The sequence below is a fragment of the Camponotus floridanus genome, unplaced genomic scaffold (genome assembly GCF_003227725.1).
Source record: "Camponotus floridanus strain SB8 unplaced genomic scaffold, Cflo_v7.5 scaffold4, whole genome shotgun sequence".
NCBI lineage: Eukaryota > Metazoa > Arthropoda > Insecta > Hymenoptera > Formicidae > Camponotus > Camponotus floridanus.
In genome coordinates this window covers 764,809-783,027 of record NW_020229547.1, presented here as the reverse complement: position 1 = coordinate 783,027, position 18,219 = coordinate 764,809, and the positions used below count along the sequence as shown (strand labels likewise).

The window sequence follows — 18,219 nt, the reverse complement described above, 5'->3', positions numbered from 1 at the left end:
ATAAAATGAAGAAAATGTATATTGAAAATATATTCTTCATTATGAGAAAATTCTTCTAAGAATACGATTTCAAAAATATGTTTTATAATTCAATTTTATATAATTAAATCAGATGTGTTTTCTTCGAAATATTACACCTTTTTCTTCTTTATTTTTTTTCTTTTTCAGCATTTATCTTTGAGCGACAAAAATAATCAGTCTCTAACAAATACATATGTATTTGTATGATATAGTAATCAAATCTTTTAAAGTGGATCGCAGAGAATGTAACGAAAAACAGAAATTCTGACGTAAGTTACATTCAACAACTTCAGTCGTAAACAACCGGAAAGAATTATTAAATCTGTATGTGTGTGTGTACTCTTCTTCTCTGGTTAGCCAAATCTTTCTTCGTATAGTTTGCCGAAGTGAACTGAGCCAGATACACGTCGCGTCGATGCACTTTTTGTCTCTCTCCTCCTTTTTCTGCTCGTTAACGATCGCCATCAGCTAGAAAGTTCACGTTGCCAGCGACTAAAAATGGCCTACGGACGAGACAAATGTACTCGTCGAGATTGTGAGTGTAAATTTTTTCATCGAGGATCACAAATGTCTGACGTAATATCCGTACGTGACTCGTACTAACGTTGAAATATTCATCGTTGAGATACGTGAGCGAAAATCACGATGCAGCTATCGCATTTTTACTCGATTTTCCACAAGGCAACGTCTACCTTCTTTATATTCGATTTGTGTTTCGGCAGATTTGATAATACCATTTTACGAAAGAGTCGTTTCGACGATGACGTTTAAAAGAGATCGAAAAGGGGACAGTTCAAACTTATCGCAAGTAGGGCGTAATATTTCCGATACTTTCAATACGCTCATCTGCTATCTTCCTAGTGACACGTACTCGTATACATCGACGAACAGTGTACATGCACATAAATCCATCGTGTGAGAAGTGGAATAAAGCCGTTGGCTTTATGTGTTTCATCCTCCATTCTCATCTCTAGTACATTGTGAACCGGCACAAGCCAATGGCTTTTATCTAAGAGCACAATGCGCGAACTGTTTTCCTTCCGGTGGTTGGCTACCCGTCGATGTTAGCGAAACATAAAAAAGATGCAGCAAAGGAAAAATCAACTTATTGTTAGATTCGTTTCTAGTCGGTACGTCATTTATCATTTTCAAGAAAGTAGATGAAGACATTCCACACTCAGACTTGAAAAAAAAATTTATGAGACTTGTACAAAGTAGAATATTTAATAATTTTATAGATTAAAATAAATAAACAATTTTATTTTATGAGATAATTATTAAAAGAGAGAAAAATATAAGATACAATTTGTTTAATTACTAAAAAATGAATGAGCTTGTTAATTAAATGGTCATGCATATTGCAACGGTAATACTAATAACGTTAATAGACAAAAAAGTGCGTATTTGTAGAAAGTTTAAAAATTGTATCATCTCATCGATCAAGATGACTTATCATGATTGATAACCTGTTCGTATCAACGAACCAATAAGACGATCTACGCGCGATAATAGAAAGCGAAGAAACAGATCGATCACTTCGCACTGACGAACCCCCGATCCCCAAAAAAGTAATTGTCAACAACTGGACGTAAAAGAAGTATATCTTTGAGGAAATCTGGTTCTGATCACGTGCTAACGCGCTCTACATCTCATTGCTTTACGTCGCCCTTTTTCTCGGCTCCCTCTTCAAAAGGTAATTTACGAATCGAAACCGGTCGACATCCATCAACCGGAAAAAGTATTACAGATCTCGATCTCTTACACTCGTAGCTGATTGCCGAATAGAAATGCGAGATATATTATTGTGAATATATTATTGTAGAGGAGAATACGTCCTGCATCATTTACGAATTACATATTACAGTACATATTACAGAATTTTTACAATGATTTACAATTAAATAACACTTTAATTCCGCAAATTTACTCATGCATGATTCTGTATTCATTAAAGGTGAAAAAAGTTTCTCGGCGCACGAATGCAACATTTTATGATTACATTTTTGCGAGTTAATTTTATTCTTTTTTTTAATCGTTGTTATTAAAATTCACGTAGAACTGTCCGGGAATCTCGCGCACACGAGAGTTTTTATTTTCTCTTTTATACATTCAGCGACGAAAAATGCATCATCGCGTGAAATATTCGGTCAATCGCCATTGAAATAGTTCGTACATATACATACATAGATATATGAGTACGCAATGCGACAACTGCATTTTCGTTATCTGGCAAACGGAAACGACCAGCTCGACATTCGTACATGTATGTGTCCGTGTCATTCACATGTTCGCCCGCGCGTTGATTAAACTTCGTGTAGGCGACGGCTATTTATTCATATTTTCGACGTACGTGATAGTTGCTCCAAGAATGGTTGTAACTGAGTGACGTGACTGGGCTTTTATCAGGAGGATCAAATGCATCGTACGCTTCATTCTCGATTCGTTTCACATTGCGTTTCAACGAACGTGTTTCGCCGGATAAATATACGTACTCGTGTTAAATAAATAATGAGGAGTTTTGATTCTACGAGAAATCAAGTTATCTTATACTGTGTAATCTGCGTTTTATTTGATTTAAAATGTTTTAAAAATTTTTAAACATCTCAAGTATTTTTTCATAAAATGGTGCAAAAAAAATTAATAATAATTTGTCCCGTGATCGCGACGAAGCTTGCAAAGTGATAATCGTCGCGCATTAAATCATTCGGGCAGCGACGCTAAAGCGAGTCGTGCTTTAGAGCCCGGGGGCCATAATTGATTAAATAAATCCGCGTCGGCGTATCTCACGATGCAGGGAATCACTCGCCGTACATTTTCCCCGGACAGAAAAAAGGAACAGTTTCTAAGGACCCATAACTTTTAGCAAAACGGATTTACCGGGCATTTCGTGCCGTTATTGACATTCGAGAGACCGACGATAAAAATAGTTGCTTGTTTTCCTCTCCCTCTCTCCCTCTTTCTTCCTCATCTTTCTCTCTCTGCCTCTCTCTCTCTCTCTCTCTCTGTCGCCCATGTTACCATAGCTTCTCTCTTCTATCTCAACCCAGCGGGTCCATACATCAGCGCACGTGAACCCAAGCCTAACCTTCGTGTACTGTAGCATTTACCCTCCCCTTCATTTACCCCTGCAGGTCGGCCCCACAACTCTCGGCCGTAGGCGCGAGTGCTTGTTCTCGAAGCTCTTGCATTAGAGCTCTCGCAATTTGGAAACTCGGAGGGTAAACGACGCGCGTTCAAAGTCCCATCAGGACGGACGATAGAGCTTCGGGGGATAACTGGAGGGGGTGTCTGATGTGGCAGCAGCGGTGGCTTAATCACCCGACTAATTCCAAACGTTTCGCGGTGCATTGCATGACTCGCATCGGGCCAAATTCACTCGCTAGCGATAAATTATTGATGTCGTATAACTCATACTATTAATGCGATTTAAATTACATCGTTGTTCGCTATTTCGATACCACTTGATAGATTACACTTGCTATGCATAAGCAATTTCTGTTCGTTCGCTAATGTAGCTATTGTAGCTTAGTCATTGAATAAATGGCATCTAACTATATATTTTCTTACAACAGTTTTGTCATGATTTAGCATGCCACTTAGCACGTATTTAGTTAAATTATATTTTATATTATTAATATTGTGCAGTATGTAAACAGTATATTATTATGTGATATGCAATAATATAATGCATTTTATAGTAATTTTTTTTTATATATCTTTCTTCAAAAAATAAATAATGATATTAACATATGACTGTCAAAAAGGCATGTATTTGTAGTAAATATAATCGCTGGGAGCAGCTAAGTGAAGCTTAACGATGTTAGCTGTTGTCTAGAAGGTACATAACGATCAGCATTAAATTACGGTAGTCCCTGATGAGTACTCAGTTTATCTCCGATGTGCCGAAAGTACGGTTTTTATCGCTTTAATGACTAGACGCTCGATTAGAAGAAAGATAAACCTGGATTCCCCTTCCGGAGACTAGCTTCCATTTACGGTAATTATTATTGAAAAAAATTTTGATGTACAAATCGATTTGTTCGAGAAAAAATGCTTACCTGGCGTATTTATATATGTGTAACTCAAAATACCGAAAACTGTAATCGTCATTTATACTCATATTTATAAAAATTTGCTAAAATTTTCATTAATAGGAATACGATGTAAAATGCGATATACACCAATGAAAACTCACCAAATAAAGGAGGTGGTTCTACGTCGCGCACTGAAAGGCTTGACGACGCTTGAGATGCGCTGGATTCGATGCTCTGAGTACATCTGAGGCGCTTTCTGAGTTTCGGCATGTCGAAAGGCAGATCCCTCAAGTCCACACTGGTTGCGCTTCCGGATGTAGTAGCGTCCTGTTGCATTAGCAGTCGTCTCCTACGAAGCTTTGGCATGTCGAAGGGCAAATCCGATAGTTCCGGCTCGTTATCGACAAGATTGATATTGTCTAGCTGCGGCTTCAACAAGTGAAAGCCGAAAGGCTTGCATTTGATACCCGCGCGGGATTCAATAGAAATACCGCTATCTGATCCTTGGATCTCCGCGTCGCCCGACGACGACGACTGTAGTGCCAGATTAATAAGATTTTTATTCTGCGGTGTTCGCCGCTTCTTGAAGGATGTGTCCATGGGCGAGGTGACCGCGTTCGTATTAGCCGCGTTTGTGTTGTTACCCGCGGTGACGTTGTTCTCCGTGATGATGTTCTCCTCAGGTGAGGCCTTCTGCGAATTATTGTTGCGATTGTTATCGGAAGTCTCCGAGGCCGGTTCTTGCGACGACTTGTCGGAGATCGGCGAGAGAATATGTAACTTGGTGGCGTGATGGGTCAGAAAACCCGACAACGACGGTTGATGTTGATGATGGTAACAGTTACTGCCTCCGCTATCCGAGCTGTGGGAACTTAAAGATCTGGTGCTGTGCCGACTATCGGAACTACTGGTCGACCGGTTGCCTTCGCTGGTACTACTCCTGATGGACTCCATGCTGCCGCCGCTACTGCTGGTCGCCATACTCTCGGTACTAGAGTAGCCGACCCGGCGACGTGATGTGCGCAGCTTGAATTCCAAGATACCGGCCTCTCGTCGTGCTGGTCGCGCGAGATCGCTCTCCGCCTCGTGAGGCCTACCCTTGAATTCCATTATCGGTCTGCTCTCGCGAATCAGACTACGCGGTCGTTGTCGCTCTTCCCGAGGCCTATCTTTAAACTCCAGAATAAGCTCCTTGTCGAATCTACGACCCTGCGAAGAGTCGATGTTCTCCTGAACGAAGGTCTTCGGCCGACTCTTGATCTCGAGAATGCTGCCCTCGCTGCTCTGTGGCGAGTCCTTGGCGCGCAACGACTTCACCGGCAGCCTCATGTCCTTCAAGCGTGGATGATCAGGCTGCGATGGGAGATTCGGCGCGCTACGAATGTTCAGCAGCAGGTGATCTCGATTTCCGTGAAATTTCGCAGGTAAAGGCGCGGTTGATGGCGGCGATGGTGTATAATCGCGCGCAGGTAATCTCGGCGATCCCGTTTTTTCATCGCTCGAATTAATTTGGAGGGACTCGATATCCTGGGACAGAGTGGATATATTGTCTGATTGCTGCTGCTGCTGTTGTTGCTGCTGTAAGCGGCTCGGAATCGGTTTTGGGCGGAGAAGTACAACTTTACGTCGATGGTCCTTGCTTGATTGCGACTGACCGGTGTAAGGAAGTGGTTGCACATGTTGCTGTTTCGACGTGTCTGTCGACGAACTTGTTCTGCTAGTCAGCGCAGCACTGCCGCTCCGTACCTACGTTATTCAAATTTAATTTTGCACAAATATATATGAATACGACGCACTTATATATGTTAAATAAAGTGAGTTTGGTGTAGTATAATGCTTAAAGAAAGAAAAATGAAGGAACGACAGAAGGATTTTTAAGTACAACTACTACAAAGGCATTTATACTTAAAATATAATTTGAGATATTTTAATGATAGCTCGAGTTTTAAGGCGCATGTACCTGAGAGTGTAGTACCGCATGATTGGTTATGCGATCAAGATCGTCGAGATCATCGTCGGATCGATTGACCTTGCAATCGAAGGCCGTTTCGTAGAGATGGCGTTGCCTGGCCATTCCTTCCTCGTCCTCGTCCTCGAGCTCCACGTCCTCTTCCTCCTCCTCCTCCCCCTCGTCCTCACCCTCCACGTCGTCCTCGTCCTCGACGAGTATCGGTTGCGGATCTATCCTCCGTGTACGTCGTAGTTTGCGCACCTGATGCCGCGTCACTTGCGGCTGCCGTCGTTCTAGCTCATCCTCCTCCTCCTCGGGCGATGCGACGCACGTGCAAACGGTGGCGGGCAAATCATGGCTCAGCAGTCTATGAGGTGGCATGAGGGTGTGATCCCACTCGGTAATGATACACGACGAGAGGATCTCGCCTCTGGCTGGGACAGCATGCTCGCTCCCCGACGTGGGGCTCACCAGATCCTGGCTCCGATAGTGCGGCGGAGGCGGCGGCGGTGGCGGCGGCTGCTGTTGTTGCTGATAATGCCGTGGTTGCGACGAATAAGAACCGCCATCACCCGCTACCGAGTTCCTCTTCGGTATACCGGGTGTACGCGAACGTTCGCCCGGTACATCGAGACTGACACTTTTCCGGTACTTGTTCGGCTGTGACTTGGACAGTTGCTCCGGTACCTTGAAGAGATCACCGTAGTAATACGGCGACGGATGACGAACCGGTTGGCTGGATTCGGTCGGGGATTGATCAGTGAGGTGTACTAGGGCGACGCAATCAACAAGCAGGCCGTCGGTCGACGTTAAAGTATCCCTATCCGCCGACTGGGCACGAGTCGAAGAGGAAGCGTAGACGCTATTCTTTCGTTTTCTGACACTAAGCTGCCTCTCTTCGTCGTCCTCGCAAGATGAACCGGATGCTGACGGATCTAAAAAAATTGATCAAGAAATCGTGGAATACTAACATTGACATAATTATTGAGATTTCTTATTAAGAAGGATATGCTAATAATTTTTATGTTATATGTCAAAATATTTTAGCTTTAAACTATCAAATCTTATTACGTGACAGGAATTTATCGGCCGTAAGCACAGAATCTAGAAGATTTACGCATAAAAAGATGTTCTGACCATACAAAGCTCACTTTCGCAGAGACGAGAAGCCCGAACGGTGCAAAATTTTCATAATCGTTTTGTTGTAGGGGAAGGAACCTGGGTCGTCGAAGAATAAGAACGAAAAAGCTTACGAGGAAAGCAAAATTGCCTTGAAATGGCAGCCTCGTCTCCTTAAAAATCACTTCCTCCGTCCGTGGGATATTACCGTAATGGTTCCTGGTCTTCTTGCTTGACATGTTCTATCCTTCTTCACCCTCGCGACCAACCACCCCTTTCATCCTCTTCGTATTCGTCGACTCGTTCAAGCATCGTCTAATGCCTCTTTAGGCTTTACGATCGTGTCATGGCCATTCACGAGAGCAAAGAAGATGGGGAGAAGGAGAGATCGAACAAGTGGAGGAAGCGCGAAATTACACCGACACCCGGTACATTATATAAGCAGTGTACACACGCAGAATAGACGAAAGGACTGAAGATAATGGGCGCATTATGCTCGACCGGAGAGGGTCCTACCGAAATCCTTCCTTGTTCCCTCCCTTCGAAAGAGGAACGAGAACGTGGCACGCCGTAAACCATGTTGGTTGCTGCTTTTGACAGGGACCGTCGCGAATATATTGAACAAACTTGCCGAATGGGAGAAAAAAATGATTACCGAAAATCGGTCTGGTTCGTCGCGTCATCCAGCTAACGTTGTTCAGCCAGACACAAAGGCCCGTAATATTAGGATGCGGATATCGATCACCCGGAATGCAATGGACAGTCTTTTGTCGCGGGGTAATTTGTTTTCGATCGATCTCCATATGAAATATATGAGTAATTACATCGAACACACGTACACAACGTAATTATTTAATGATGTATTACATATATTACGCTTTGAGCATTTATCTTGTCATCTAACGCATTAAACTTTATTAATATATTCAGAGTTATTTAACAAAGGCTCGGCTATCAATTTCGCCCATTGACATTATTTTCTACATCAAAGATATTACATTGCTATAGTACAGTAGGTATTTTGCCAGACATGAATATACGACATGTATTAATTATATCTTAATAAATTGGAGTTTGTTTCTTCTTCGTCAACATATTTTAATGTAAAATTATGTACGCGCAAATAATTTAACAATTGTCAAGTTATATAAAATTATACAACTTAAGGATGTTTTGTACCTATTTTCAAAATATTGAGAATTTAATGAAAATTGTACAGAATGTCCTTACATATGTTTAGAATCTTCAGTACAATTTTTAAATCGATTCACTAAAGTGTTCACAAGTTATAAGGATTTTAATTTGCACCGAATTAACATGTGTTCTTATGGGAAACGTATAACCACGTCGATTCAAATGACAAAAACACATGGAAATAATATTCAGAATTTGTTTAAAATTTGCAAAAGTTTAGATACAGAAGAAATATTTGGTCAAATAATATTATACAAGTACTAACTGATTAAAAGATATTAAATATAATTCAATGAAGTTAGCCATGTATCTATCACAAGACGAAATTCTCTGCCAAAAGTTAATCATTTTGATTAACAAAATTTGGAATATTTCAGTAAAAACATAATAGATATTAAAAAATACATCTCTGCATTGTAGCTAAGATCAAATTGTAATATTCTACACAATTTCTCATACTCAAAATACACCAAAAGTGGATATTTGTCAATATTGATTTTCAGACTTTTTGCTGGGATTGTACAAAACATCCTTAAACCATTGAATTTAAAAACATGAATAACTCTAAAAGGATCCACAATTTCGATAGAATGCGCGCAATCCTATACGATAAAACTGGTAGATAAAATCAGTGTAGAATCGATCACGCGCCAGGATATCCTCAATTTCCGGCGCATTTCTCTATCGCGCAAGGGCTTAATTCTCTACGGTCAAATACAAAGGAGCTGCGCCGAGGGAGTCGCGAAGCGCGAAATGGGGAATTAATTCCTGGACAATGAATCCGAGAAATTATCACATGGCTCGGCCGACGTGAAAGGGGGACGAATTGTGATTTCTCTTTTCACCTTCTTCTCTGAATTCGCGGCACATCTTGTCAGCGAATGACAAACGACGAAGAAACTCCGAATACCGAGGCTGCGGAAGAAACGGTCCTTGCGAAACCAGACGTTGTCTACGTATTCAAACTTTCACAAAGGAGCAGAATCGCAGGAGGCAACTGATGACCCACCCTCGCCGCAGGAATATAAAACGGGAGCGAAGATCTATTGCTTTCTTTCTTTTCAACTGCAGCTACTTTTCCAGCATTGTTCGAATGAAACTTTTTACTATTTAACTTTTAAACATTTAAGAAGATGTAACAATGCACGCAGGAAATTAAAGGGCACGACCTATAAACTTAGTAATAAAGATAGATTCCTAGTGGAATTTGAAAAAGAAATACTACGAGAAAACGCAATATTGCATCATCCACGTGCATTTCATGTAATATCACGATAAAATTATGAAAAAGAATGTCGAGGGGAAAAGTATGTCGATGGGAATACGATTCTTTGGAAACAAAAAATAAAAAGAAGAAGACTTCGCGTGGGAGTGAACAAAATCATGAATATGCATTTGCATCTGTTTCATTCATACAATTCGGAAAAGATGTAAAATTAAAACTCCAGTATACTAAAAGATTGCAAAACGCAAAGAAACGATCTTTACTTGCTCGGTGTCAATATTTGAAGTAATTTAAAAATGAAAAATATAAGTCAAATATAAAAGTGTCTCCATATTTCTATCTTAAAATGTCAGACAAGATTTTTTGTATTTTTTGTGTGCGCGAAAACACGAAAAAAATTACATTTGTTCAAGATTAATCTGTAGTGAGATAAGCATTGCTCACTCGTCGAATTCGATTATTCGCTTGCAAGCGAGAAACATTGCAATCAATACTATGGTTGCTCGAATACACGCACGTAACACAAATATAAAGGAATGCTATGCGTTGGCACGTCGCCAAATCGCAACGATATTGATTGCCGATCAATAATCAGATTTGCCAGATATCTGTCGACTGCGCGAAAGAGAGAACAAGGTTTAGAAAATTGATAATCGATCAGTTCGATTAAATTGAAAATGGGTTACATTTGAAAAATACGCACGTCTATTCGCATGTGACGTGAATGAATATTTTAAATTTATGAATAAGAAAGATTTAAAATAGATGATAGCTGAATTCAATAATTTTATCTTCAACTGATGAATAAGATATGTGTATGAATTATAACATTATATAAAGAATATTCTCTTAAAATTCATATATTTCTTAGCAAATATTATTTTATTTTATTACATATTTCAGATAAAGGAAAATAATTATATGTAAAATTTTATGTAAAATAAGTAAACATAATAAAACATGCTGAGATTAATTACCTAATTACATAACAATACGATTAAACGAGTAGACGAGTCAGTCACGAATACTACATGCGAATGAGTGATCGAATGACAGAAAATGAAAGAGGGTATGTGCATACGGAGTTAGGGGCGACGGTACGGCATGCTGGGGTGGTACAGTGATGTCTACCCTAATGAATCTATTACTGCCGGTGAGCGAAATCCTCGCCTAGCAATCACTACAGATAACACGAAACGCTGTCACATGTATCTTGTTTACATGAATCTGCAGATAACGGAGATGAAACGTCCGAAACAATCTCAGAACTAATACTGGAATCGTGTATAAATTGTAGACGAGCACACAGAAGAAATATGCGCGCAATGTCAAAATTATCTGTATCGATTAAGATTAACGGATAACGATGTTATGATATTGCAATCAACTTTCGATTAGAAACTTTGCTAAGATCGTGGAACTTTATTCCTAACAGCCTATTATCGGGAACCATTTATGAACCTATAACACATGGCTCGCATGGCCATCAATCAAATTATTTGGAAATAATTGAACGGATAATACGCAAGCTTGGTTTGATTCGATAATTATCATTCATCAATCAAGTCAAAGCTTTATGATGTGTAAAAAATTTTACATTATTAAACAGTAAATTTTTCAAAATAATATTAAATTAATATCTAAAAGATTTCATAAATAATGATATATTATTAATCTTAGCAAGTAGTCGAACGTTGCAAGTACTATGCGTGCGCTATTTAATTCTTTTTATATAACATAATCCGAGAAAATATATAATTATATGTATACATAAATAAATATATATAATATATATAATATATATAATATATATAATAATATATATAATATATTAAATGTATAATTATAAATATATATTTTTATATTATAATTATGTTTTGACGACACAAATTTCCAAAACTATTCCAGCGGTATCCGGGATCAGATGCTCGGTTATATAATCCGAAACACGTTATTTTATCCAGATTGCGAAAGTCGCGACGCTATTTATGCAATTTTTCATTTCTTCTACAATTGACGGCCGACAAAATTTCGAGGACGAACGAAATTTTAGGGATAGCTTTATATAAAGAAAGTGGACCTCGACGTAAGCCCGGAGCCACTTCGCTTTTTATTAGATATTGTCCTCGTAACATGACCGAGGTGACGATAATGGGTCCGCGGGATATATGAATCACGGGATTGTATCGTCTTCTAGGAGAAAAAAAAGGGATAAGGGAAGAGTATAAAAATGGTCGTGCAATTGCCTAACCTTGCTGGACGATATCCGCTGGTCGTCTTCAGGGCGTCTTACGAAGCAGTTGAAGATTACGGGCCGAGCCGAGCAACGATGAAACGAAAGGCAATCTTGGTTATTGGCTCGGTCGCGCCAAGATTCACAGTTACGATCGCGAGATTGGCCAAAGTATTTTCGTGCAAAATGTGTCAGCCCTATTGAGGGCTTGGTTGCAGGAAAATGGACATAACGCATTTGAAATTTTTCAAATAAAAAAGGAAGTATCACAAACATATAAATGTCGCAATAATTTCTTGTTTGTATAAATAACTTGAATTGAACAAGTTTTGAACTTGTAATTTCGCTTTTTTTAATGTAATATATGAGTTAAAATAAAGATCATTTGTAGCGTGATATAGTAATTCTGCCGGCATCTCTTTGTAGAAGTACATCTTCCTCGAGTCCCTTTTATTACGCTTCGTCGTCTTTTCGGAGTAAAAAGAAGCTTCTAACAAGCCAAAGTTATCAGGGTCATGGCAACGATTACTAGCTGTCACTACAAAGAGAGGGAAATGAATCGAAGGAAGAGGCAGGCGGGCCACTTTGAAAGGAATCCGTCTGTTCTTTAGAAAGTATCTGCTACACAAACGCACGTTGTCGAACATGTACGCATAGTCAAGATGATTGAAACAGCAGCTGATTACGAGGGTACGTAGATCTTTTAGAATACCGTTCTGATGCGATTTCCTTTGATTACTGTTTCGTATAAAAGGCTGAGGTTGTTCATCGATAAAGCTGACAGCGCTAAATATGAGGAAAAGACATTCTCGTGCTTGGATATCATTTATTTTTCGATGATTCGTGTATTGGGCGATAATAATTCCGCGATCTCGTCCGGTTCAAATTAAAATTTATTTTATTATTTATTTATTTAATGAAAAATAAAGGGGAAAGAGAATCTCTTCAGTACATTAAAAAAATATAAAGAGATGCATCAACAGATATATATATATATATATATATATATATATATATATATATATAAGATAGAAATATAAAGAAAGTGAATTAATAACAGAAAATAAAAATATAAATAAAATTCAAAAACAAATAAAAGAAAATTTAAAACAAAAAATGTTTATAGATTAAATATTTGAATTAATATGCAAGATATTTAGTTTAGGCAACAAGGTTAAATCAATGTAATTAAGAACATGTATCATATTGGTTGAAAGATAGTAATGCAACATTCGTTTGGAACCAATCTTATATGAAGGAAATCAATATGATTAAACAAATATTTTTCGTTAACAAATAATTATTTTATTTATACTATTATTCTCCCGGAATTATTCTATTTATTCTACTCATCATTATTCTCTCGAAATTATTCTATTTATTATTATTCTTGTGAAATTATTCTATTCAACGATTTAAACTTTCTATAGGAAATATGATGCATTTTCTCATGAAGAAGCATGCAATTTCTCAGAGACCTTGCTGGAATATGAAGTCTTATAGAGATGTAATAAATCCGGACAGTCAATGAATCCGTTTACTATATCATAGAGAATTTTGAATTGATCGAAAATCCAATCTTGAAATATCATCCAATAGTCCTAGAACAGCGTGATAGAAATCGCACTTACTCGACGAATACGCAAAAAACGCGCAATCCTAAATCCCGCGCTTCGACTGATCCTCGATAGTGATTTCGCTTCTTGTTAAAGGCGACTATGCAAATGCAACGCTGTTGACTTTGATTGATTTTATTGGCAATAAAATCAATGCTTGAAATCATTGGAAAGGGTTTTGCGACAGCAAAAAGAGAGGGTGTACAATGATGCAGCTCAAAGCTGTCGCTCACAGCAGAGGGAGGAGAACGACGTGGATTATTCGCTACTTCCCTATCGGTAGACATTGCGCAATTGAAATCTACGTTGGTGGTCACACGTGGGCATGATCGTTGCGGCGGAAAGGGACGCAACCCGACATAGGTAAACCGAGAGGATTTTCGAACGTGTCCAAAACCTGGCCGCTGATTTCAAGTGTTCGTCCGACTGCGTCTATCTCTGCACCCTTTATGGACTCTTCGAATTAATCGTGTGTCGCGAGTTTACTTTCGCTTTCGAATTCAATCTTACGTTCCGTTGCTCACCGCGCATCGAATCACCGAGTTAACGAGAAATCCGAGTTTTTATTTTAACATCGTATGTAATGCAATTTCAATCAGGATTTGTATTTTCATTTCACATTTATAAGTTTATTTTATATTTACAAACATTTTATTTAATTGCTACAAACATTTTAAAGTTAAAAATTACAAAAAGTAATAATCTTTCGTAACATTTTAGTTATATATCGATTTTAAATATTGTAATCTCTAAATTCTGCTTATGTGTATATTATATCTTTCTCATTACGTAATACGCTAAGCATTATCTCAGAAGTCACGAATTTCACCAGAAATTTAGGTAGTTTATACCGGTGAGATAAGCGATCTTCAGTAACTATGAACGCTTCTTGCGCTACGGGAGAGCATCTGACACAAAGATTAGCCTAAGCGCGCGCGAAATTGTCTCGCAACGATATGCAAATCCCGACATAAATGCTAATTGCAATTGCCCATGAAATGAATTCAAGGGCTCCCTCCTCGACGAAGGGTTTGCTTCGTAGCTTTAGTAGCGATCTTTGCCCTTTACGAGAGTCTGGAGCAAGTATTGAACGTTAAAGCTACAAATTTAAAAATTATTTAAAAATTTTATATTAAATTGAGAATATTACAAATTACAATATTATAATGCTTAATCCACTTATTTTTTGTGATACATAAAGAGAAGTTTTATAGATAATTATTAATTATAATAGTTTTATAGAATTTTTTTTTATATGAAAACAAAGAAAAAGTATTATTCAAATCTCGTTAATCATTTTATTCGCGTTTTTTCAGCATGAAAATTCCAAAAAGCTAATTGCTAGAGAGAAAGCAAAAACAGTAGGAATTTATAGGAATTCAGTTATACAATAAACGAAACGAAATGATATATAAAACGAAATGACTACACTAATTCATTTATGTGTATAAGAGAATAGAACGTAATAAATCGAGCAATCCGAAAACATATTTATCGATAACATATTTACGAAACTCGATAATATATTTACGAAATATATTTACGAAATTTAATAACATACTTATAAAGTTTTCGTGAATGATTAAGATAAAATGTATGTAGTAAAATCAAAAGCTTTGTTCAATTCAACTAATTTTGACATTACGGGGCATGTCGTTGCAGCTATATGTTAAAAAAAACTTTCCATTTCATCCATAGTAATACACGATTTCAGCTTACGAAATTGCGCGGGGGGATTAAGATCTCGCCTTGAGATACGAGCACACGTACTTGCGTCGGATGAGTCGGAACCATGTCGTTGACAGTTTGTAAATGATCTAGTTTACGACGCGAGAAAGTGAGGGATAGAGTGCGGCGCATTTCGAAGCATGGTGGAAGGGAAAATGAAGGGTAGGAAGAGAAGAAGACAGAGAAAGAAAGAGAGAGAGAGAGAGAGGGGGAGGGCAGACAGAGACAGAGACAGAGAGCAAGAAGGAATAATCGAGGATAGTAGATCGGAGACTACGACAGAGAAGGGTCTTGTTGACTATTCATCTTCATGGCGATCAAACAAACTTTCGGGTCACTTACACATGCGAAGTTGAGTATCATAAACGTTACAGAAATCGGATATTCTCGAATGTATTTAGCTATTATGAATATGCATTTATTGTGCGCAATCGGACAGTTGAATCAGAGGGCATTACACTGGAAAGCCTTCGGCTTTAACCCAGCACTTCGCTGGACGCGTATAAATTTGCGCTAACACTGACAGTTTCTGACCAACGTTTGATGAACACTGGACCCGCCTTCTCCCGCTCGGACGAAGGACAAACCGACGGACGGCTTGACATTTGCATACGATGAACCCGCACGGGCGTTAACTGCTCGGGGACGCGGAACGAGCTACAAGTCACCTGGTACCAGTAATTGAAATGAGGGTAACTTTGAAGAGGGGTTGCACGAACAAACGAGGAGCCCGAAAGTTCTTTCAGTAACAGTAACACTCGTGCGATATTAAACATGATTAAAATTGTGTGGTATGACTATATTTCCATAAAATTTAATAAACATTGATTTAAAAAAAACAGAATGTTGCGACTTACTTTTAAACTTATATTTCTAGCAATTTAATGTAAATTGCTGTTTAAAAACTTGCAATTCTATTCGGCGGAAAGATTCTTCTAACGGTAATCGACTGTATTTTAATTTAATACACGGCAAAGCGTGTACTCTGAAAAAATCTGTCGAGAGGTCTGATTAAAACACGGTTAATAAGTGGAGCGGCGCTGGGAAATGCGGGAGGGAGGACTGAAATACCCCTTGAAACTTTACGAACTATGAAAGCGGAATGAGAGAGAATGGGCGGGTGGTACAACGGGAGGTTCGGCGACGAGAGTAGGGATGGGAAGTTTAATTAAATATCACACGACATATTATAGGGAGGGAGGGGACACCGCGTGTGTGGTGTCGATGGCAAGCGGGAACGTCGACGACACACACCGCGAGACCGAAAAGTTCGTGTCAACGAGCGAATGAGCGCCTCGCAGTAGTAACAGACAGCAACGCAGGACGCGGCTACCGCCGGAAGTTAACGGAGGGCGGCGAGCCGTCCTGACGCTTCAGCGTCATCGGTACCCTTTTATAAAGCGGCCAGTCTGAAAATTCCATTCGGCGACCCTCGCGCTTCTCTTATATTCACCCCCGGCATCGACGCGACTGCTGATTCAATTCTCGCGAAAGGAACGGCATTCCTCGAACGGCGCGCGGACGACAATTTACTTTTTAATCTCATAATGTCCCTGCCGAAAGCCTGACTGCGGAGATTTCGACGCGAGTCGACTGAAAGATACGATGTATAGAACGAATATTCCGTGACAAAGGAAGTTAAGAGAATTATTCTCCTTGTTTGATAAATATAAAGGAATGCAATAACGCGCATAATATATTTAAGTAACGCGCGTAATAAAATTATCACGCTGAAATTATTATATAGAAAAGGATAAGAAAGGGGAAAGAGGATCATATGATTCCTCCAACTTATCGAGAAGAAAAAGTAAACCTTTACGCTTCTCCGACATGTTTGATTCTTGCCACATCCACATGCTAACTCCTGAATTAAAACCTCATGAATATGGTAAGGGTGCAAATTCCACCGGTGTTTACTCGGGATCAGTATTACACGGCAATCTGCATACTCGAGTGCCAGAATACATGGTGACGTGCCACGTGGGTCACGAATCAGATTCAGATTCTCTCGAATCGTATACGCGAGACAAACCAAGCGTAGGGTTAATCACGAGCCGCAACATTCCTTCGCGAGGAGGAATTTAATCCGCAACTCCGATGTCGGTATCTCTGAATTTCATTCGCTCCTCAGACGCAGGAGGACGAAAGATTCTAATCCGCGTGTGGGTCCGCCCGGCCGGTTTTGCAATTTCCCAAATCGATGAGTATCATCTACCGCGAAAAAGAGATGATCCCCTATTTCGCCCGATCCCGTCGATTAATCCGTTAGCCACTCGCGACCAACCTGTGCGTACCGTTCAATTATCGAGGGGCTCTTCTCCCTCTCTTAACTGGCGCTAACTGAGTTGTTACCTCGATAATTCGTACGTCGTAGTATTGGCGGATAACATCGGGGGCTCGCCACATTAATTTGCGGCTTGGCAGAGAATTTCCGCTTAACTGCATTATTCCGAAACTTATCGCATATCATCAATAATCAATCTATATAATATCACCGATATATTAAATACTGCGAAATTATGATTCGTGCATCAAACATTGTCAATATATTTCAATTAGTATTTATTGATATTACCCCAACGGTATTGTTATTTTTAATACCTTTAAAATGGGGGAGTCATTTATGTCGGAACGTTTTTCAAAGGGTAAAAATGTTCAAAAAATCTGAAAAAATTTATATGCTTTCTTTGATCCTTTTAAATAAAGGCTAGAATAATAAATTTGTCTGGAACGTTTTTCAAAAGGTAAAAATGTTCAAAAAATCTGAAAAAATTCATACGCCTTTGACCTTTTAAATAAAAGCCAGAATAATAAATTTACAAAATAACTTGCATTAATATATTTTTATTGCAAACATATGAAACGAAATGCCCAAAATGCATCGCTATAAGAGTTTATTTAGTGGGATCAAACATGACTTTTGTATACAAATAATTAACATTAATTAATTAGTTTAGCTATTGGGCAAAATAACTGCTATAAATTACATATTAATGAAAATATAATTTTATAAATGTTAATTTATAATTTTCTTCAAAGATTCATGAATATCCTAAAATTTAAAATATATGTATTCTTACATATTTCTTAATTTTTTG

General features: G+C 38.7%; 1 protein-coding gene across 2 annotated transcripts in view; it reads right to left on the bottom strand.

The window, feature by feature from the left end:
* LOC105248820 (nucleolar and coiled-body phosphoprotein 1) overlaps window positions 1-18,219 on the bottom strand; it is a 118,122-nt gene that overhangs the window by 6,162 nt on the left and 93,741 nt on the right. For both annotated transcript variants that reach the window (XM_011253826.3, XM_020026746.2), the window contains 2 exons: window positions 6,016-6,941; window positions 4,217-5,801 (listed from right to left, as the gene is read on the bottom strand). In XM_011253826.3, the coding sequence (XP_011252128.3) occupies window positions 4,217-5,801; window positions 6,016-6,941 (2,511 nt within the window). The remainder of the gene's footprint in view (window positions 1-4,216; window positions 5,802-6,015; window positions 6,942-18,219) is intronic.